This window comes from Lepidothrix coronata, unplaced genomic scaffold (genome assembly GCF_001604755.1).
Source record: "Lepidothrix coronata isolate B3197 unplaced genomic scaffold, Lepidothrix_coronata-1.0 Scaffold45, whole genome shotgun sequence".
Taxonomy (NCBI): Eukaryota; Metazoa; Chordata; class Aves; order Passeriformes; family Pipridae; genus Lepidothrix; species Lepidothrix coronata.
This window is the reverse complement of record NW_016690225.1, coordinates 5,593,620-5,616,388: the sequence shown is the minus strand read 5'-3', so window position 1 is coordinate 5,616,388 and position 22,769 is coordinate 5,593,620. Positions and strand designations below refer to the sequence as shown.

At 41.1% G+C, this 22,769-nt stretch overlaps 1 protein-coding gene across 9 annotated transcripts in view; it reads left to right on the top strand.

Moving 5' to 3' along the window:
* The window catches only part of LOC108497133 (dystonin-like), a 216,625-nt gene that overhangs the window by 130,620 nt on the left and 63,236 nt on the right, over positions 1 to 22,769 (top strand). For all 9 annotated transcript variants that reach the window (XM_017814501.1, XM_017814500.1, XM_017814507.1 and 6 more), the window contains 6 exons: positions 526 to 725; positions 2,123 to 2,618; positions 3,589 to 5,063; positions 18,591 to 18,752; positions 19,793 to 19,963; positions 21,294 to 21,460. In XM_017814501.1, coding sequence (XP_017669990.1) covers positions 526 to 725; positions 2,123 to 2,618; positions 3,589 to 5,063; positions 18,591 to 18,752; positions 19,793 to 19,963; positions 21,294 to 21,460 — 2,671 coding nt within the window. The remainder of the gene's footprint in view (positions 1 to 525; positions 726 to 2,122; positions 2,619 to 3,588; positions 5,064 to 18,590; positions 18,753 to 19,792; positions 19,964 to 21,293; positions 21,461 to 22,769) is intronic.

The following is a 22,769-nucleotide window of genomic DNA, read 5'->3' as shown; positions in this document are numbered from 1 at the left end:
GTAATCTCCACAGGCTTTGAAAGCAGATGTTTGAAAGAGTTTGAGAGAGTTTGAAAGAGTTTGAAAGAGTTAGGCTTTTTCAGACAGCTGTTCAAAGTTGAAGCCTAAATTAGGGTTTCTGCTAACCCTTATAAAGGTATGAGGTTTTTTTACTGAATAAGAAGGAAGATTTGTCTCTCTAGATCAGGCACCTGAGTTATAACTGAGTACAGCCCTCTGGCTTTAATGTCATTTGAGACCAAAGCCTAAATTTAGGGATATTTCATTTAGTAATATGCTAGTCCAGTTTTATTACATGTTGTATATTCATTGGTCTAAAAATTCCACAAGTGTCTGACCTTCATCCAAATGTATATGGGTCTGACTGTTAAAACATGTATTTGCCGAGTCACTGCAATAAGGCATCTGGAGTTGATCAGCAAAAAGCCTTATGAGAGAGCTCTCTTTATGTTTCATATATAGTCTGCTGTCTGACAACCCATCTGCTAGAATATGCATGCAATATGTTAACATTATCATTGTTAGATTCCAAATGGAAAGAGCTCAATCAAGTTACATCTGAGAGACAACAAAAACTGGAGGAGTCATCAAACTACCTGACCCAGTTCCAGACAGCAGAAGCCCAGCTAAAGCACTGGCTTGTAGAAAAAGAGCTGATGGTCAGTGTGCTAGGACCACTATCAATTGATCCTAATATGCTGAATACACAAAAGCAACAGGTTCAGGTGAGTAGTGCCAACACACATTATTGATTTCCATTTCTTCTGGTATTTTTCTATTAGCAAAGTACTGTTTTGCATCTAGAGTAGGTAGTGGTTAGTATGATCCATTAAATTTGTTTATCAGCTTAAGTCATAGTTGACTACAGTAATTACAAGAAAAAATTATCACAGGAGTGAAGAGAGATCAGTACAGCTAAAGGAAAAAATGTTGAGAAGATACTGATCCTCTGATAGATTTTTTTTTTTTGTTTTGACCATAGTGTGGTTTCTCTGGAGTGGAATGAAAATATCTCTTTGGATTTTATTAATTTGACATCTTATGGTCATTCTTTATTACAGTCTAGGCTTAGAACTAGCTTTTTGAGATTTTATTCAATAGACTGTGCCAGTAGCTAACAAAAATACAAAGGCAAGTGAAATGCAATACTGTGGATAGATATGAGGCCAAGGGTGTAAAAGACAGAAGAAAGTATAATGAAAAAGTGGAGCAGTTTGCTGACAGCAATACAGCAAACTGCAGACAAAAGAAACAAAAGTGAAATCAGGTGAGGTTGCACAATGTAGAAATTTTAATTTCAAACATTTCTATTGCTGCCAGGTAATCTAAACTGATGAGAAAAAACATATTTTTTTCAAAAAATTATTAAAGCTGCAATATAATTATTGATTAAAATGAAGTGCTTAAAACATGAACTATGTTCTAAGATTATGTGAAAATGACTCAATAGTGGTTTGTAAGTGCTTCAAAAATCTAGACTGATGGCATAAAACCATAGTGTATCACTTAACAGTCCTTAAAAGTTCAACCTAATTGACTTAAAAAGAAAGGGTTTGGAATGTTCTGTAAAGTAAAAGCATTATATTTGTCCCTTCTTCTGCAAGCACTGTGACTTACTGTCAAAAAAAAATACCAGTGATATAAACTTTAAATGTCTCAGAGTACACATTCAGTAATTTTGTGAATTATCCAGGTATTTTTCTGTGCTTTAATAATACATTGCAGTATTATGTCAGAATACACCTTCTTTGAAGCTCTATCTTAAGAGAAATACCAAAACTGTCTAGGAAAGAAGACACTACTTGAAACTAAACAGCACTTACTTTACTTGGTGTGGTTACTTAATTACTGTGATATTAACAGAATTCATTGTTTAGTTGTATCTCCTGGTTGAATTTCCATCAGATGATATGTAAATTCACCTCATTTTTTTCTGTTTCTTTGATGTAAATGCTTGAAAACAACACAGTTTATGTGTAGAAGGTGCATTTATTTCACTGGCTTTTAAGGTGAGAGATTGATTAGAGAGCTTAGCTACAACAAATTCTACGTGATTTTTGTCAGAAGCACTTTTCTTCTTTTTCTCATGAGGTAAATGCTTTTTAAAATTCTCTTTTTCTAGATTCTGCTCAAAGAGTTTGACACCAGAAAACCACAATATGAGCAGTTAACTATGGCTGGCGAAGGGATTCTGAAGAGACCTGGTGAACATCCACCCTCACATGAAATTGTAAAAGAGCAACTGGCAGCTGTGGCACAGAAATGGGACAGTCTAACTGGCCAGCTGAGGAAGAGATGTGACCGAATTGACCAAGCCATTGTGAAAAGCACAAAGTATCAAAGTCTACTCAGAAGTCTATCTGATAAGCTAAGTGCCTTGGATAATAAGCTAAGCAGCAGCCTGGCTGTGAGTACACAACCTGATGCTGTGAAACAACAACTGGAAATTGCTAGAGAAATGAAGGAGGAAATAGAACAGGAAATGAAGAATATAAATGCCGCGCAAACCCTTTGTGAAGAGCTGTCAACACTAGTTGGGGAAGAGTATTTGAAAGCAGAACTTACAAGACAGTTAGATGGCATCTTAAAATTGTTTAAGGATATTGAGCAAAAATCAGGTTAGTATTTACTTAAAGAAAAATAGTAATTAAGGCATAAAGTTAAACATGACTTTATGATAGAGGTATTGAGTTAACTGAGCCTGATGCCAGCTCTCTATCTAGTCCGTTCCCCAAGCAGTTGTACATTAGAATTTGCGAGTCCCCATACCTTGAAAAAGTAAGAACACTACTTGGGATCTCTACTGAAAAGTTTTGGAGAGAATTTGAAGTACAGTAGCAGGGCTTCTTTTCTCATCTCTTCCTTCCTTCCTCACCTTCACTGAATTAGAATACCAAAAGAGGATGCTGTTCATTGAGCTATCTAACTTCATTGGGGCAGATGTAAGGCAAAATCATAATTTTTAGGCAAGAACCCCTTAATGTCTTTGAGAAACACAGTGGCAATTGTATAAAACTGCCTGTGGCAGAAGGGGGCATGTAGTCTGCAGCCTTCCCTTACCCTGTGAACACAGAACTGAGCAAGTAGTACAGTGCAAGTGATATCATGCTTTGTTGTCCCTAGCAGCCTCAGTTTTAGCTTTTTAATTTCCTCTGGTCACAAGGAACTTCGAAGGATCTTCCTAAGAACACATGTTGCCTGCAGGCCATGAGTTAGACACTACTAGGTTAGACCACTTAATATTCTCTGTGCTTACACTTCATAATACCATAAAACACAATTGTGTAGTTTTTACCCCCAAAATCTGCCTGAAGGGGATTCATGTAGACACAGATTGGCTAAACTTACCTTGTTTGATTCATGTTCTAATGCCTTCACTGCTCTGCTGTATTATAGGCATGAGTCTGTCCCTTGCAAAAAGCTTCGTTGACTTGGTTGTCTGCCAGTCAAACACCACATTCAAAGGACCAGCTTTCCTTACATTAATGATTATGTAATTGTGTAATAGAATCAATATTAGTTTTTTTTTTCCATTGAATACTAGCAGATCTGACAAAATGAATCTCTGTAATGTCTTCTCTTTTGTAGATAACCATGTTCAGCAGCTTCAGTCAGCATACACCACTTCTCATCAGTTCCAGCAAATGTCTAAGGACTTTCAGACCTGGCTAAGCAAAAAGAAAGAAGAGCTGAACCAGGCTCGTCCTGTGTCAGCCAAACTTGATGTCTTGCAATCACTAATTGAAGAGCAGAAAGAATTTAAGAAGACAATGACTGATCAGATTAGTTCATATGAAAGAATTGTTGCAGAAGGAGAAAGTATTTTACAGAAGACTCAAGGAGCTGACAAAGCAGCATTACAATCCCAAATTGCTACACTCAGAAATAACTGGGATGAAATTAATAAACAGGTAAAAGAAAGGGAAGATAAATTAACAGATTGTCTGGAGAAAGCCTTCAAATACAAGGAGCATGTAGAAAATCTGCAGCCATGGATAGAGAAGTGCCAAAGCAACCTGTGTGAATTAAAAGTTGGCATAAACCCTATTGAAATAGAGAATTCTATTGCTCAGGTGAGGGCATGGCAGAAGGACCTGGATAAACACCATGGGATGGTGGAGCTATTAAATAATTCTGCTGAAAGTTTGCTCAGGGCAAGTCAAACAGATAAAGAAATTGTTCAGGAAGAAACGAAGGTGCTGAATCAGAATGTGAATGTGGTTACAGAACAGTTACATAAGAAGAGAGAGTGCTTGGAAAATATGGCACAAAGACTGAAAGAGTTTCAGGAATCATCCAGGGAAACTGAAAAACAGCTTAAAAGTGCCAAAGAGCATCTGGAAGCTCATGACTCACTTGGACCTCAGTCATTCAGCAACAAACACCTGACAATGATGCAGGCCCAGCAGAAAGCCTTGCAGGCTTTAAAGCCTCATGTCGATCTAGCAAAAAAGCTTGCCCAAGACCTGGTAGTAGAAGCTTCTGATTCAGCAGGTGTTTCTGACCTTTTGCTCCAAGCTGAATCTTTGGAGCAAGAATACACTGCAGTGAACAAGCAGGTTGAAGATAGGTGCTCATTCTTAGAGACAAAACTTCAGGGTATCGGCCATTTCCAAAACAGCATCCGAGAGATGTTCTCTCAGTTTGCAGAGTTTGATGATGAACTTGATAGCATGGCTCCAGTGGGGAGAGATCTCAAGGTATTGCAATCACAGAGAGAGGACTTAAAATATTTCCTGAAAAAGTTGGAGGATCTTATAATGAATAATGAAAATGCTAATAAAAATTGTAAAATGATGCTAGCCACAGAAGCTGAAGCTTCTCCTGATCTTGTCGGTATAAAGAGAGACTTGGAAGCTTTAAATAAACAATGCAACAAGCTACTAGACAGAGCAAAAGCCAGGGAAGATCGAGTAGAGGATACTATTTGCCGTGTTGAGGAGTTTTATAGTAAGCTAAAAGAATTTTCCAATCTGCTTGGGAGAGCCGAAGAACATGAAGAGTCACAAGGTCCTGTTGGAATGGAAACAGAGACAATTAATCAGCAGCTGAATACATTCAAGGTAGGAAGATTGCTTTCTTGCTACTATAAAGTATTTTACCACAATACAACTTTATTAAACATCATAGGGAAAGAGATTGGTTACATGCAGACCTTGGAGGAGTCTTGTTTCACAGCAGTCTGTTCTGCCTGTATGCTTTTTATCTGTTTTAAATTAGTATCTTCTCATGGGTCCTCAAAAGCTTTCCTTTGCTACAGCTTGGCAGATACTGCAAACTTTGCATCCCAGCTCCTAGTTCCTGCACTCCAGTTCCTTCTTCACCTCTCTTCATTATCTTGTTACCCTCTGTAATCCATCTGCCTTTTCTATTTTTGGGAAACTGTGTATTGTCTCTATTTGACGTCCATGTATTGCACAGCTTTTTTCTTCACAGTGGTGTGAATTTTAGACTCCAGTATTCACATACTAGACCACATTCACTTTGCTCATCTGCATAGTTTAGGGGTTTTTTTTCACATGGGTATAGGCTTCAGCATATGTAGATTTAAGATGTTACTTTTTGCCATTTTGTCTTCTGATACACTGGTCAGTTTTACCTCGCTGAGTGCCACCCTTACCTAGAAACATCCTAGTAAAAAGACAACAGGCAAAATGAGCCCCCTGTTATACTGGGAGTTTGCTGTAGCATCCTTATCCAAAATGTGCTGTGGAGCTTCTGTGTGTAGCTTTTATAATATGGCAGTAAGCAATCCTTGTCCAGCTCAAAAAAATGCATTACAGTGATAGTGAGTGTTAACTGAGCTTTGGTGTGAAATGAAGTACAGATATTTGCTTGGTTTAGGTTATAATAAATGAATTTCCAGTGCTCATTAGAAAGATTTATAAATCCTACAGATGTAAGCAGTGTTTGAAGAAGATCATAAATGTCCTAATGGCTATATGGTAGCACTGAATATTCTGTGCTGCTTTGGTTTCATTGCAATCTAATATTGATTCAAATGTTTGTATGACTTGTACATTAGTTGACACTTAATGATAAAACCAAACCTTCATAACAGGATTCGATAAGCTATGCTGTTAAAAATTTGATGACCTTGGAAAATAGTCATAACGCATAGAATCAACTGGGTTGGAAAAGACCTCTGAGATCATCAAGTCCAACTCTTGATCCAACACCACTGTGGTTACTAGACCATGGCACTAAGTACCACATCCAGTCACATCTTAAAAACCTCCAGGGACAAAGAATCCACCACCTCCTTGGGCAGCCCATTTCAATGTCTGAGTACTCTCTCTGTAAAAAATTTTTTCCTAATATCCAACCTAAACCTACCCTGGCAGAGCTTAAGACCATACCCTCTTGTCCTACTGCTGGTTGCCTGGGAGAAGAGACTGATCCCCATCTGGCTACAACCTCCTTTCAGGTAGTTGTAGAGACTGATGAGGTCTCCCTTGGGCCTCCTCTTCTCTAGGCTGAACAAGCCCAGCTCCCTCAGCCTCTCCTCATAGGACTTGTGTTCAAATCCCTTCCTCAGCCTCGTTGCTCTTCTCTGGACCTGCTCCAGCACCTCAATATCCTTCCTGAACTGAGGGGCCCAGAACTGGACACAGTACTCCTGGTGTGGCCTCACCAACGCTGAGTACAGGGGAAGAATCACTTCCCTGGTCCTGCTGGCCACACTGTTCCTGGTACAGGCCAGGATGCCATTGGCCTTCTTGGCCACCTGGGCACACTGCTGGCTCATGTTCAGCTTCCTATCAATCCAAACTCCCAGGTCCCTCTCTGCCTGGCTGCTCTCCAGCCACTCTGTCCCCAGCCTGTAGCGCTGCATGGGGTTGTTGTGGCCAAAGTGCAGGACCCAGCACTTGGCCTTGTTGAACCTCATCCCGTTGGAATCAGATCATCTCTCCAGCTTGTCCAGGTCCCTCTGAAGAGCTCTCCTGCCTTCCAGCAGAGCAACACTCCCTCCCAACTTGGGGTCATCTGCAAATTTGCTAATGGTACACTCATCCAGATCATCAATAAAGATATTAAACAGAACTGGGCCAAACTCTGATCCCTGGGGGACACCACTAGTGACCGGCTGCCAACTGGATGCAGCACCATTCACCACCACTCTCTGGGCCCGGCCCTCCAGCCAGTTCCTGACCCAGCACAGGGTGCCCCTGTCCAAGCTGTGGGCTACCAGCTTTTTCAGGAGTATGCTATGGGAGACGGTGTCAGTGTCTTTGCTGAAGTCCAGATAGACCACATCCACAGCCTTCCCCTCATCCACCTGGCAGTTCACCTGGTCATAAAAGGAGATCAGGTTGGTCAGACAGGACCTGCCCTTCCTAAACCCATGCTGGCTGGGTCTGATCCCCTGTCCATCCTGTAGGTGCTGTGTGATTGCACTTAGGATGATCTGCTCCATAACCTTGCCAGGCACTGAGGTCAGGCTGACAGGCCTGTAGTTTCCTGGGTCCTCCTTGCAGCCCTTTTTGTGGATTGGTGTGACATTCACCAACTTCCAATCATCTAGGACCTCCCCGGTGAGCCAGGACTGTTGGTAGATGATGGAGAGCGGCTTGGCGAGTACTTCTGTCAGGTCCCTCATTACTCTTGGGTGGATCCCATCTGGTCCCACAGACTTGTGAGGATCCGAGTGGCTCAGCAGGTTGCTAACTGTTTCCTCCTGGATTACAGGGGGGCTTTTCAGCTTCCTGTCTCTGTCTGCCAGCTCTGGAGGCCAATTGTCCTGAGGACAACCTGTCTTACTGTTGAAAACTGAGGCAAAGAAGGTGTTAAGTACCTCAACCTTTTCCTCGTCTTTCGTGACTATGTTCCCCCCCATGTCCAACAAAGAATGGAGATTTTCCTTGCCCCTCCTTTTGCTACTGATGTATTTGTAGAAGCACTTCTTGTTATCCCTGGCAGAAGTGGCTAGATTGAGTTTAAATTGTGCCTTTGTCTCTCTAATTTTCTTTCTACATGACCTAACTATATTCCTAAACTCTTCATGAGTAGCCAGCCCTTTTTTCCGTAGTTGGTAAGCTCTCTTTTTTCCTCTAATTTCCTTCAAAATCTCCCTGTTCAGCCAGGCTGGATGTCTTTCCTGCTGGCTTGCCTTTCGGCACACTGGGACAGCCTGCTCCTGTGCATTCAAGACTTCCTTCTTGAAGCATGTCCATCCCTCCTGGACCCCTTTGTTTTCAAGGGCTGTTTCCAAGGTACCCTCTGAACCAGTCTTCTTAGTAGGCCAAAATCTGCCCTCCAAAAGTCCAGGGTAGAAGTTTTATTGATGGCCCTCTTTGCATCCCTGAGTATTGAAAACTCTATTATTTCATGGTCACTGTGCCCCAGACAGCCTCCGACCACCACATCTCCCACCATCTCTGTGAACAGCAGGTCTAGCTAGGCCCCACCCCTGGTAGGCTCATTTACCAGCTGGAGCAGGAGATTATCTTCTATACACTCTAGAAATCTCCTAGACTGCCTCTTCTCTGCTGTGTTGAGTTCCAGCAGACAGCCGGCAGGTTAAAATCGCCCACAAGGAGAAGGGCTGGCGATTTTGAGATGCCTGCCAGCTGCTTGTAGAATAATTCATCACCCTCATCCACCCTGATTGGGTGGTCTATAACAGACTCCAACCAGGATGTCAGCCTTGTTGGCCTTCCCCCGATTCTGGTCCACAGGCACTCAACCTTATCTTACTGACTTCAAGTTCTACAGAGTCAACATACAGAGCCACCCCTCCACCTTTCCTACCTTGTCTCTGTCCCTTCTGAAGAGCTTGTAGCCATCCATGGCAGCACTCCAGTCATGCGAGTCATCCCACCACGTTTCCACGATGGCAAATACATCATAGCTTTCCTGCTGCACAGTGGCTTCCAGCTCCTCTTGTTTGTTATCCATATTGTGTGCATTGGTGTACATGCACTTCAGCTGGCCTGCTGGTAGCACTTCTAACTCTGGCTTTCCACTCTTAGGTTCATCTCTGGAGAGCCTTCTTTCAACCCTTTCCCCCTTCAAACATAGTTTAAAGCCCTCCTGATCAGCCCTGACAACTTATGGGCTACAGTCCTGTTGCCCTTGCTAGATAGATGAAGCCCATCTGACTCTAGCAGGCTTGGTACCACAGAATTTGCCCCATGGTCGAAAAAACCAAAATTCTGCCGGTGGCACCAATCCCTTAGCCACCTATTGATAAAATGAATTTTCCTACTCCTCTCCTCATTCATCCCTGCTACTGCAGGAACTGAGGTGAACACCACCTGTACTCCTGTCCCATTAACTAATAACTAATCAACCCTAGCACCTTGAAGTCCTTTTTAACTAGCCTGGTACCTCTTTCATTAATCTACTGCCAGCCTGGACCAGCAGCAGTGGATAATAATCAGAGGGCCAGATTAGTTCAGGGAGTCTCCTACTAATATCTCTCACCCAGGCCCTGGGAAGGCAGCAGACTTCCCTATGGGATGGGTCCAGTCTGCATATAGGGCCTTCAGTTCCCCTCAGAAGGGAGTCCCCAACTACAACTACTGTTCTTTTTTTCTTTATAGCTGTGGTTGTATCCGTCTGGTAGATGGGGTGCAACCTGCAGACCCTCTAGACAGATCCTCTTCTTGACTGCCCTCTGCCTGACTGGGTCCAGGGCCTCAGACCTGTTCTTTAAGGGCACCTGGGGAGGTGATGGGGGTCGGGAGGGGATTCCTTTACCTCTCCGACTGGGGACCTGTTTCCATTCCCCCCCATCTAGTTGGTTTGCTCCATCTGCCTGATGGCAAGAGGGGCAGGGCTTCACTGTCTCCTGCTGGACTTCCTTTGGGGTCGAAACGGTATGACTCCACCAGTCTATTTCCCTTTCACTTTCCCTAATACTTCTTAGCCTCTCCACTTCTTCCTTGAGCTCTGCCACTAAGCACAGCAAATCATTCACCTGCTCGCATTGTACGCAGGTGTCTCTCACACTGTCCTCTGGTACCAACACCAGGCTCAGACACTCTGTGCAGCCAGTCATTACATGCCTGGCCCAACAGAGGGTGCATTTTGCTTGTTTAAGAAAGGAAAACTAAACCAGAAAACTTTCATCTGGGAATTTCAAATGGAAGTTACTGTGAGTTTTGATGATCTTTTGGAATGCATAAATAGAGATGAAAATCTTGAACAAATAGTTACATAGTAAATCCTTCCATTAGACTGGGAGGATTAAAATTGTATGCCAGTCTGTCTCAAATTCAAAAAGAAACAAATGGCTTTTCTTTGTATATGGTTTGTAAAACACTTTAGATATTGGAAAATAACAACAGCTCCTGCTGTGATTGCTCTTGCCTACACTGACTGTACAGGATTTCAGTTGCAGTCAGTTTGAGATTTTACGGCATTTCTTACATTTTCAAACTTCAGGTGCGGCTTCAGGTCTTTGTTAATATATGGTTCTTTGTCTACAAAGAACAATGCTTCTAGGAGGTAGCAGCCTGATGAGCAGATGGTAGAAGAACCCAGTTCCCTGTGTGTTGTGTCAGTGATGTAGTTTGTTTATGCATTGAAAACGACACAGCAATTGTACAAGTTGGTAGTAAGAGCCTTCTCTGGTCTGTGCAGACTTGTGGGGAGACAGTGTCCCCACAACACAAGAGTTGGTATGGTAAGAAGACCCAAAAACCTGAGGAGACAAAGAAGAACAGTAATAGCAGCATGTTTATATCCAGAAGTCTACTCTGGGATTGTATTTATGTGAGATATTTATAAGCTTAGAAATCTGTTTTGCTTGAAGCAACTGTTTTAGGCCATGCTTTTGCTTATGAGTAAAAACACAGTGCCATTAAACAGGAGGTAGAGGAAGATGGAAAGATGAAGGGATTGTTTAAATAAATGAAGAGCAAATGCAGAAATAAAGCAGCAGAGTGAGGAGTCTTTGAAGAAAGGAAATAGGGAGATCAGAATGGGAAATTTTATTAGGTGAGGATGTAGTTAGTGAAGGGAGAATGATAGCAGGAGGATAAGGATCAACTTTCCTAATACTTGATATCAGTGCTACTGGGACATATCAGAATTACAGTATGTAATCTACCTGTTCATACTCTTTACTCTTCTACCTGAGACAGCAAACTGTAGGAAGACTGGCTCCCACAAATCCTGCTCCACTTGTGGTGTATTTACTCATGTTCGTGCACGTACACAAACACACACAACGTGAAAATGTGATTGTGGCCACAAAAACACAGTCTGGCTCCTTATGGCTTTAGCTTCTGTGGTCAACTACAATCAACTTCTATTCCTCAAGAGTAAAGCAAAAGAGCTGTTCTTTGGTATAGGTGTATTCGCATGAAATCTTCACTTTCTTCAGGGGAGGATCTTGTGTAATAGGCCAGAGGTGGTTTATGTGGTTTGACCAATTTTCATGTACAAAGAGTACACAATGTTAAAATGCATATTAAAAAAAACCCACAACTGGCCTTGAATTGTATATGTATATCTAAATACATATGCATACTTGTTTTATTTATATTTCTTCTTCGTAATCTACTTATTCCAGTCAGTATAGAGTGTTAAATTGAAAGTAGCTACTGTCAGTGTTAAACAATGTTTATTTACAATGCAGATACAAAATTTGCTTTCTGTAAATGAAAATCTCCTGAGTAGTTAATTTGAAAGTAGAACCATGTCTCTTACTTCACTTCAGGAAGAGTATAATCAAATGAAGAATTTGTCTCAATATAAACCACACAAAATTAATTGCTAATTCACTCAGCTTTGTAAGACATTTTTTTCCCAAAGTCTGTACCACAATGTGTAGATTAGTCCTGAAAGGAAATTTCAGTAAATTAGGTTTGTTGAGGTACACTGAGTCTGCCACCATTCTTTAAAAGCAAAACAAAAAAGAATTGTGCAAATGGACTGAACCGAACACTCTGGGTTTCAGTAGCTGCACAGTGCTAAGATTTTTGCAGTGGAAGCAGCATTTGCAGCTAGTTTCTCTCTGAAATAGAGAAAGAACCCAAAGTTGAATCTTGCTTGAAACCTTTGCACAATTCTTTGTACTGCCATTAAAAGGCATTCTTCTTAGTAAAACCAACATGGCACTGTTACAGCTTTCATCAGTATATAGTTCGTTTGATTTTTGCTTTTATTTTTGAACAAAAGTAGATATAGTAATTAGAGGTTGCTGTCTAATTGGGCTTTGTGGGAATTTTTAGCTAGCCTGAGTATTCCTGCCAATGAGCTTGAACTAAGATTTTAATTGGCTTATGTTATAGAATCACAGAATCATTTAGGTTGGAAAAGACCTTTAAGAACATCAAGCCCAACCATTAACTCAGCACTGCCAAGTCCACCACTAAACCATGTCCCTAAATGCCACATCTGTATGTCTTTTCTTAGTTTTGCGTGTCTGTCTTCTGATTTTCGTTTTGAAGGCAAATAATATTGAAAGAATAATCAGAGGTTTCTTATTGAGCTAAATGTTGCATAACCCATGCACTGGTTTACAAATGCTGGAATAAGATACTGAAACCTTCCTAACTACTGCAGTTAGGGTCTTTGTTGAAAAGCAAAGGTAATTATAAGCAACTATTTAAATTTTTTTTGAAGTATTGGCTTTGACAGTGACTGATCTGTCATATGAAATTTTTCAGTATAAACAGTGAAAAATGGTATTTTTTATCTGTTAATAAAATTTGCTGTTGAACAAATACAAACTCATTTCAGTTATATACTTCCCCTACAAAATGATGCAGCACTTTCTGAATTCAGTAAGGATCTGTTTGTGGGTGTTTTGGATGAGAATAGCCATGATGACAGGACCTCTAAATGCTTTTCTCATCTTTGCCATTATAGTATCTTCTCAGGTAGAGAATCCAGAAGTGAGAATCTGTTTGGCATAATTTCAATGTTATATGGCTGCTCACCAGAGAGGAGGAAGAGAGAATTTGTCTTGCATGACCTTAGGGTTTTGATATGTAGCTGACTGTTTATCAAGCAAATCAATAAACATGAGGTGTGGTGTGTTTGTATTTCTTGCATACCGTGTATTCTGCTTGCTGCTTAATGCGGAAAGCTCCAGCTGATTGTAGTGAATGCACTGGGCTGTTTTAGCACTAAGTGCCATATGCTGTCCTTAAACTGAGGTCTGAATTGTCCCTGTAACTGATAGCTGCAGTCACACAAGCAGCTCAGGTCATTAGGGGTATGGTTTCTACTGGAGCAGAGCTGCTGGATCATGGCAGCTCCTTCTGTACTGTTGGTGAGTTACCTGTGAGTCTCCCAACCCTTCAGCTCCATGACTATGAGCTTGAAGTGTAGGTGCAAAGTGTTGGACTGTATTTAAAAGATGTAAATGTCCAAAACTTTAATCTTTGTCCTGATAGGCTGGGTTTGGGCTGCAATAAATCCCATTAAAAAAAAAAAAAAAAAAAAAAAAAAAGACTTGCCGATATAGATAGTTTTTTCCCAATACTTTAACGTTTCTTTTGGTGGGAGCTCGGTTGTTCAGGTGGTGGCTGCCCTCTAAGCCAATGCCACCCTAAGCTGTTGCCTTAGAGTCAGGAACCAGACTGAAGAGAGTAAAAACTGGACTGAGCATCTCACTTTGCATATCACATGGAGCAATGTGCAACTATTCCAACACCTAATCTAAACACGGGACGACTCTGGGGTTTTTATTATTATTATTATTATTATTATTATTATTATTATTTTTAATAATACGCAGGTAAAGTTCAGTGTAACTTTGGTCTGGAGGCGTCCACTGAAATGACGGCTTTATCGGGCGGGGTGATGGGGTGCGGGCGGCACTCAAAGCGATGCTTCCTCCCCAGAGTTTCTCCCGGGAAAGCAGCCGTGCCGGCCGCTCCCCCAGCGCTCAGGAGCGGGCTGGGGCGGGAGTGATGTCAGCGCCGGGCGGGCGGCGAGGCTCCCTCCGCCTGCCCCTGCCTGCCCCCTGCGCGGCGCCGAGCGAGAGGCGAGGGCGGGCGGCTGAGGAGATAAGGAGGCGGCGGGGAGGGACGGAGGGAGGGGAGTCCCGGGGGGAGCCCCCCGAGCGGCGCTCCGGGAGCGGGCGGGCCGGTAGCAGATGTTGCCGGGGGAGCAGCGCGGGGCGTTCCCGGCGGCGCGGAGCGGGACGAGCCGGGGCGCTGGGCGGCCGCGCCGGGCGGGACGCGCCAGCGCTCCGCGACGGGGGTTTCCCTCCCTCGCCTGCTTCTTCGCAGCTGCGCTTCAGAAATGAGGAGGAGGGAGCGAGGGCAGCCCGCTAGCTGCAGCTTGTAGTCGGGACCTGACGAATGTAAACCTGCCGTGCCTTCGGGGGACGCGCCGCGCTTGCTCTGCTTTGCAGCTGCCTTAAAGAGCTCTCCAGGATGGGAGAATCGGTCTGAAACATTCGTTTTCCGGCGGTCTGCTCAAAGGACGCATCGGCTTGGCTGCTGGAAAGTGATGTTTTCTTCTGAGACTTGTGGAGGCACCACGGACAAGCCTGGTACAAGAGGAGGATAAGCTGCCTTTCAGATCAAAGTTATTTATAGCTACTGCCAAAAAAGTAAAGGACTGGTTTATTATTCTTACTGTTCTGGATTTAACTTATTTCCACCCCCCGCACCCCAAGATTTTTTCCGTGCCTTGGTCAGGACTATACAAGCCACTGTGGATTCTGTCTTTACAAGTTGCTGCACCATGTTTTATTTATAAAGGAGATGGGACCCTGCAAACCAGTTAAATGGATTACAGTTAAGCAGTCATCTACAGAAGATAATGTACTGCCTTCTGTAATGCCTGTTCATTTGGAAGGCTTATTTGGGAGATTTTAGATACAGATGCTGACCTGGAAAAATAGATGAAGACTTCCACTGAATGTTTAAAATATTTGGCTACTGCTGGTTTTTGCTATAATTTGTTTTTCTGTGACATTGGAAAATTTCTGTTACTTTCTAACTGAAGCACTTTATATTTTGGGGGGTGTGGAACCTCACATCCAGGTAAAGTCACATTTAAACGGATGCACTGATTATGAATGACCTCAGCCACCTCATATCTTATGATGTATATTTTGTGTCTATGCATCTTATGCTAAGGGCAAGTTTACTATTCCTTCAGACTGCTACTGTTTTTTAAATGTTTCTCCTGAATCCATGAAAACAGAGGTATAGTGGTGTACTTGTGTGAATACTTTGAGATGGGGAAGCCACTTAGCAGGCCAGACTGTCTACGCCAGAATCCTCCATGTGTTGGCAAAGGGGAAGAAGATGAAGATCTAAATATTGAGGACTGCTACGTTCCCCAGAGGTCTATCTATGACACTGTGCGGTTGAATGAACAGATTGATTCGGGCTCCAAGGGCAGCCTCTCTTCGAGGCATTTCACAGACCGGACTTTACCCTACAGTCACAGAACACTGGACATCAGCACTTTGTGCTCCAATGGTGTCCTTACTTCTTCCAGTGTTTTTGAGCTCCGAAGCCGTGAAGCTAACAAGTTAGATGAAAAAATGATCTTTGATGCTCTTAAACTGAACAGTGATATAATTCGGACAGCTGGATTACCCAAAGTGAAGTCTCACACAGAAAAGAAGGAGCACAGACGATCATGGAGAATGCTTGTTCCACCCAACTTTTCAGATTACACTAATAAAAGTGAAAGCTCCTTTAATGAAACTGCTGATATGTCAGAGGCAGCTAGACTGGGCAAATGCAAATGGGGTACGAATTCTCTTACCTCGGAAGAGGATGATTCTGGTTTATGCAGCCCTCCAACAGAAAGAGAAGATAAACAAGATACACTCTTAGCAGGGGATCAAACTCAAATACGAAGTCTATCTTCTGCAGAAGATATCCATGCAGTAGGTCAGTTCAAACCACATATCCCAGCAATTTGCAGAGAGCAGCAAACCCCACTGCATGCAAGCACGAATGTCGCTGTCAAAGAAAGCTGCAGATTGGCTTTGCATGATGTTTTACCCTCTGGAAAAGTAAAACAAAGCAATGCACAGACATGTGAGAGTGATCAGGAAGAGATGGGGGGGAAATACTCTCACTTACAAGGTTTCAAAGAGAAACCTCTGTCACATGAAGATCCTCTTCGATGTGATGGAAGAGGTATTAGCCTTTCCATTCCAAATGAAATGGAAAATGCATATGAAGTTAATGAAAAAACTAAAATGCAAGTCACAACAGTAGAGGAGGATTGTGTGGATGATGCACCTCCTCATGTAGATGTTTATTATATGAATGCTGCTGTAAACACTAGTGACTTGGATTTTGCAAAATATGAAATTTTATCTGAAACGGAGGAATTCAGTGTAGCACATACAGGATCAAATGAAATGGCATTTTCTGTACAACAGCTTGAATTAGATAGTACTGTAAACTGCCCAAAAGCTTTTCCAGGGGGAAATGGCAATATCTGGACTACTGGCATTCAAGATACCTTGGATAGAGTCTGCAATGGCCTCTTGTCCAATAAGGTAATAAAAAAAAAATCCACAGATTTGTGAAATAGTTGTAATATAACCTTACAGATATTTGTTTAAAACTTTGTTTTGTCGTTGTTGCAAAACTGTAACTTTATTATTATTATTGTTATTAATTAAGCAGTTGCAGTAATCAGTGTCGTTTGCATAGCACACATGGGGTGTCCAAAACAGGTGGAATGGTCAGTATGGAAAATGAACTGGGGGCAAATTCTGAGAGGGGTGCTTACTCCCGTTGTTTTGAGCAGGGTTATTTATTGTCCAGCTGGTGCTTGTTACTCCTGCTGGAGTGCCTCCTCCATGCTCGGTGTCTGTACAGAGCGTGGCTACAGGCAATGCCATTCAAGGGCAGCTACAGCCCTTGTGTTCAGCTTGAACAGCCTTACTCATCAAGGTACAAGCAACAGTATCAGATAGTTGTGGTTTCCAAAGCAGTCAGATTAAAGGTTCACCGCCTCTTCTGAGAGCTGCCTTTTGCATTTGCGTGCCAGAAAGCAAATCTGACTCTACGGTAGTATTTTACAAGCACTGAATCTTGCAGTGCTTTGTGAGTGGTGGATGAGGTAAGAGAGTAAGTGAAACTTTGTAATAAGGAAAGGGTGTTTGTCGGGTCTGTAATCTTTTTCTCCCCACTCTGGTTGAAATCTGAGATACTTCAAGCTTTGTTGCTAAATTGTTCTGGTAAACTTTGGCCTCAGCAATAATTGTAATTTATTTTAAGCTTCTCTCCACAAAGAATGTGTGCGTTTTTAAAGGGCAGATTATGGAGATCAGTCCTCTCTGTGGTAGGATGTTTCTCTCAAAAGATGAGGCTTTATGGCACATAAAAGAAGAATTTGTTATTTATTCTGTATGGAAATATTATTCTGCCTCCTCCCTACCCTACAGTCAAGAAAAACACAATCGTTTTCCTTTTTCTAGGAGCAGCCAACTCATTCCATACTCTCAATTTTCATGTAACCACAGTCTTAGAGTTTTTTGGGGGGTGGGGGTGGTTATTGTTTTGTTGGGGTTTGTTTGTTTGGGGAGGGTTGTGTTTTGGTTTTTTGTTTTTTTTCTTTTTTTTAGGACAAAACTGTTAGGGGTCCTTAATTGTTTTACCCCTCATGTTTAGGGTATTTGCTGTAGCCTCTAGATTGACTTGTCAAGCTGGTGGAAGTGTGCTCAGCCACCTGAGGTCTGCAGCTTTAAAAGCAGTCACTTGCCACACTATGTTTGGAGCAAAAGAGGAGAGTTGCTGGTACTTTCAGAGTGATCCCTGCTTTTCAGGATGCTAAGAAAGGTTGCTTTGAATGCACTAAGTGTACACTAAAACTGTTAATGAATGCTGCTATAGAAATTGAAGGATTTAGGGTCAAAAGTTGAGCATTCTTTAGCATTGTTTATTCATTGGTTATTTTTCAGTGGCCTGTGTAATTAATTCAGGGGCTTCAGGCCATTTTCTGATCTCATTGACGCTTGTGTCAGTGCAGCTTAATGCTGGTGAATACAAATGGAGATTTACACTGGTGTTGCTAATTATAATAATCTGGCTCTAAAAAAGCTTAAATACCTGCAAGAGTAAAATAAAGCAAACAGAAAACTGCCCAAACTGCTGTTGGGCATGGTCAAAGCCCTGGCAATTTGCAAGAGTATCCTTTGAATGAAAGCCCGATTTCCTGGGGTGTCTGCTGGGATACTGGTTCAATGGCATCTGTAGTGCCTCCTCCTCACTTGTTACCATTATAATCTCCTAAACCCGACCTTAAAATATCTCTTTCTTCACTGGTTCTTTGACTTAAACTTTAGCTTTTGTCTTAATTTGGAAAAAATGCCCAGTTGTCTCTCTTGGTCTGTGCCATTTTTTTACCCCCCAAAACTTCCACTGCCCCTCTTTTTCTCTGTCCCTTTCCCTTCTATCTAAAATTACTCGTGGAATTGTATGCTGTTTTCCCCTCTGTGGTGTATTTCATTCGCTCTGTTTAGATTAAGTCTATTCTGTTTAGATTTATTAATATTTTTAGGAAGGTCCTCATGAGGAATGGCTTCCTTTCTTCTAGACAACGATTTTAAGATTTTTTTTTATTGCATACTGTCATGTAAACACTAGGTGCATTTTATGTCAGAAGATATCATGTTTCTTGTCTGTCTTGGATTTCAACTGCAGGTATTCCAGAAAGAAGAAATTGAACCCTTGCAAGTAAAACAACAGGAGGTAAATTGGCTGGGCCAAGGCCTTATTCAGAGTGCTGCTAAAACTACCAACACAGAAAACCTTGAACATGACCTTGAAGATGTCAACACCCGGTGGAAGACACTTAATAAGAAGGTTATTATTTTGTATACTATTCTGCTTGTGTTGTGTTCTGCCATTTGATTTTTTACTTGCTGACGTCTTTTAAAATACAGGAAATTAAATATTCATGAAGGATATGAATTATATTTACTTTCCACAATCACTGTGTTCATAATTCTAAGGATAAGGTATCACTAGTAGCCAAAGGTATTGCTGTCATTTATAAGGTTTTGTCAAACTTTCTATAGGTCTGTCCTGGATTTTTATTCAGGAAAGACTCAGAATCACAGAATGGTTGAGGTTGGAAGGGACCCCTGGAGATCATCTAGTCCAGCTTTCAGTCTTTGTTCATGTTTTTTGACTCTGTTGTGTATGCTCAGGTACACTGTTGTACCTGCACAGTGCACAGAGCAGTGATACAGCCCAGCGTTGTGTGACTGGTGGCTTGTTTATAGCACCCTAAGGATTTTATTGCTTGAGACATCAGAAGGTACCACTGCTTTGGAAAACTGGCTGTAGATGTTTTTCTGTGCTTTTCAGGAGTTTTCTTCCAGCAGTAGCTGCTGTTGGAAAATGAGAACAGTGGGAAGTAGAAATGGTGCTCATCTTGCTCTGCTCTCTCTTCCTGAAGGAGTGATGCAGCAGAACCACAGATACCTGTGGTTCACCTATTTACCTTCTCTTTTCCTTTTTTTGTCTTCCCACTGATGGCATTATTATTCCTTATTAAGAGTTGCTACTTTGGATTCCTGGCTTGCTCTTTCTATAAGGAAAATAGAGACCATCTGAAACACAAACATCTTGTCAGTATACTTCATAATACTGTAGCTGTATTAAACAGGACTATCTTGTAAGGAATTACTAGAGCAGGCTGATTTACTTGGAGATAACCTCTTCTTTTCATTGGATGTCTGCAGACCCAGGAGATTAATGCTAAATTGTGACATAGTGTTGTTATGAACAGTTAAAGAAATGAGAGTATTTGTTAGTGATACTGACAGATGTTCTACAGATTTTGGCTAATTATTTCATAGCAATAAAAAGAATAGGTGAGATCCTCTACTTTTTTTTAGGTTGCCCAGCGTGCTGCGCAATTGCAGGAAGCCCTCCTCCACTGTGGGAGATTTCAGGATGCCCTTGAATCTCTGCTTAGCTGGCTCATTGATACAGAAGATCTTGTGGCTAATCAGAAACCGCCATCTGCTGAATTCAAAGTTGTGAAGGCCCAGATACAAGAACAGAAAGTAAGTGAAATGGTTTCAGAATATCTCTCCTTCCACTGGATCAATGAGAATAAATTCCCAGTATTTGACAAAGCATAATATTTGTTCAAGCGTATTATAATACACTGGAGTGTGCTGAGGTTTTTAAAGGAGCCATCTGTTCAAAATTGAAGACTTTGTCCAGTGCTGGGAGAAGTGCTCATCTTCTGGGACATAAAATGAAGAGTAATGCTGTGTAATCTGAGGTCTGGTTAGAATTATTAGCATTATCTGGAAAGGATTGTTAAAGGTCCATTGGAAAAAGAGCAAGCGTAAAATCCAGCATTTGGCCATTTGAAAAGTAGGAAATAAAAACTAGTAAATTTTCATTGTAATACTTCCAAGATGATGTTGCAGATTACAGACTTAAATACTTGGCTCTTGATCCTGATGTGATCGTTGTTGGTAAATTAGTTGAAACACAGTTGGGAAATGGCCTCTGCTAATGTATAAACACTATTGTTGTCATCAACTTTGGCAACTTTTAATGATGGTTATAGAAAAAGGAATGCTAATGTAGCTGATAAAACATACAGTTCACGCAGTTGGACTGTGGTCCACTACCACCCACAGATTTAATATAAAGTTATGATCAGTACAGGTTGTCATGTTGGGATATCTGCAGATGCAAAATGTTAGTGTTACCAAAGACAAGTATGGAATGGAGAAAGGGAGAATTGTAGACAGCAGTCTGTGTTATTCTTCACGAAGAAGTTGATTTACCATACTAGATCAGTGAACTCAATTGTACCTCAAACAAGTGATGAGTTGATTATACAGTAGTTTTTATATCTATTTTCCTCTCTCTCTATGTATCAGAATTACCTTTGTGATGCCAAATCTAGAAGGGCATGCAGCTTTTTCATAAATGTTCCTATAAAATGTAACAGATACTCTAAATAGCTTGTTTCGCTCAATGGTATTAAGTAGAACTCTTTCCTCTGTATATTCCTTCTTTGGGCTGCCACACATATTTAGCCCAGAGAAATCAGGGATATTGATTGGGCTTTGTGAAACTGCTGTTCTTAGAAAAACTATTGAGAAACTAAAATGAGCCTGTGTTGGGGAGGGGAAGAGGTTGATGTGTGTGGCGTGTGTGTGTCTCTTTGATTAGCATTGTTCACGCTTTTATTACAGTATAGGCATTGTGGTTTTGGTTTTTTTGTTTGTTTGGTTTGGTTTTTTGGGGTTTTGTTTGTTTGTTTGTTTGTTTGTTTTTGTCTTTAACAGATTTTCAGGAAGTCTACTGTTTTTACATTTGCATTATTGCAATGTTTCTTAATACCCTAGTGCTTGATTGCTTTCTCTGCAGCTTCTCCAGAGGTTGCTGGATGACCGCAAGCCTACTGTTGAGGCAATCAAGCGTGAAGGGGAGAAAATTGCAGAGTCAGCAGAGCCTGCTGATAGAGTGAAAATCTTGAAACAGTTGAGTTTCCTGGATAGTCGGTGGGATGCATTGCTCAGTAAAGCTGAAACAAGGTATTTGAAATTCTTTTATGGATAAGAAAAATGTAGAAATAGCATAGATGTTTAGGAGCAGCATGTGGAACTCTATAGTGTGAAGTAGTATCATTCTCGTTATTGCATTACATTATAGTGTCTTGATGTTGATATAATGAGGGAAAAGAGGAGAGAAGTGACTTGAACAGACCAAAAGCCTGTAAAAAAGGTTTAGTCTAAGATGCAACATTCTGCTAGAATTAACTGGATATATATCTTCTGGACATTTTATCTCTGTCAGTTAATTAGAATGCAAGTTTCTTGATGCAGTAACCTGTTCTGCAGTAGAATTAAGTGCAAATTTTACACTTAACAAATAATAATTATATACTCTTGGAACTTCAGAATCCTGACTTGCTGCTACAAAGAGGGGACACTCAATTCTTCCCTTTTTCTGTTTAATGTCATCTACATAATTAGTTTCTGCAACTTACAGATCCTCATACTGTCAGTTGCTGATATATGCAAGGTGCTGGGGTTCCCTTAGTTTTCAAGAAGAAAAAGGACCATTAAAACATATAGATATATTCTAGTAACACAGAAAACACTGTGTCTTAAAAGACATTGCAGATCAATTCAAGTTCCTATTAAAAAAAGAAAACAAAAACGATACACGTCGTATCTGTGTATACAAAGACTTTCATTTATGAGTTGTTGTTGATATATAAAATACCTGTAAAATTATGAACTGTAAAGTGTCTTTGAAGAAGTCTGTGTTAAAAAGCTTACTAAACATGTTTTCTGGGTGGGGATTTGATAAGGACAGCCTTGTTCAGAGTGGAGAGAAGAAGAGTGTGCATAAGAAGTAGCCTGAAAAAGACATATAATTGAGAATAAGAAAGGATTTGGAAAGTTGAAGAAAATGAATTAAAGTGAACAGTGAAGCTTTACAGTGAAGAACAAATGGTTGTGTTGGTGCTTAGAGAAGCACTGAACTTGTTTCTGTCTCCTATTTATTCTCTTTAGTTGAACCCGTTTTGTTACCTCGTACTAATAATATGATTATTTAATTAGCTAACCACTAATAGACCATTATTTCCTTCTTTCTTTCTTTTTTTTTTTTTTTTATTGAAGGAGTATGACTCATTAGCTGGGGTAATTGTTAATGTCATGTTTAATTTAATATTATTCTCCCAGTCTGGTGATATTTAATTACAAATGAAATTGCAACTTTTTTGAAGCCATGTATTAGCTTGTCTCCATTTTTCTTTGGCTGGTCTCTGGAAATGAAGAGGGAATTTGAGGATGATTTTGAAGACTACATAGAATACTTCACGGAGTGTTCATG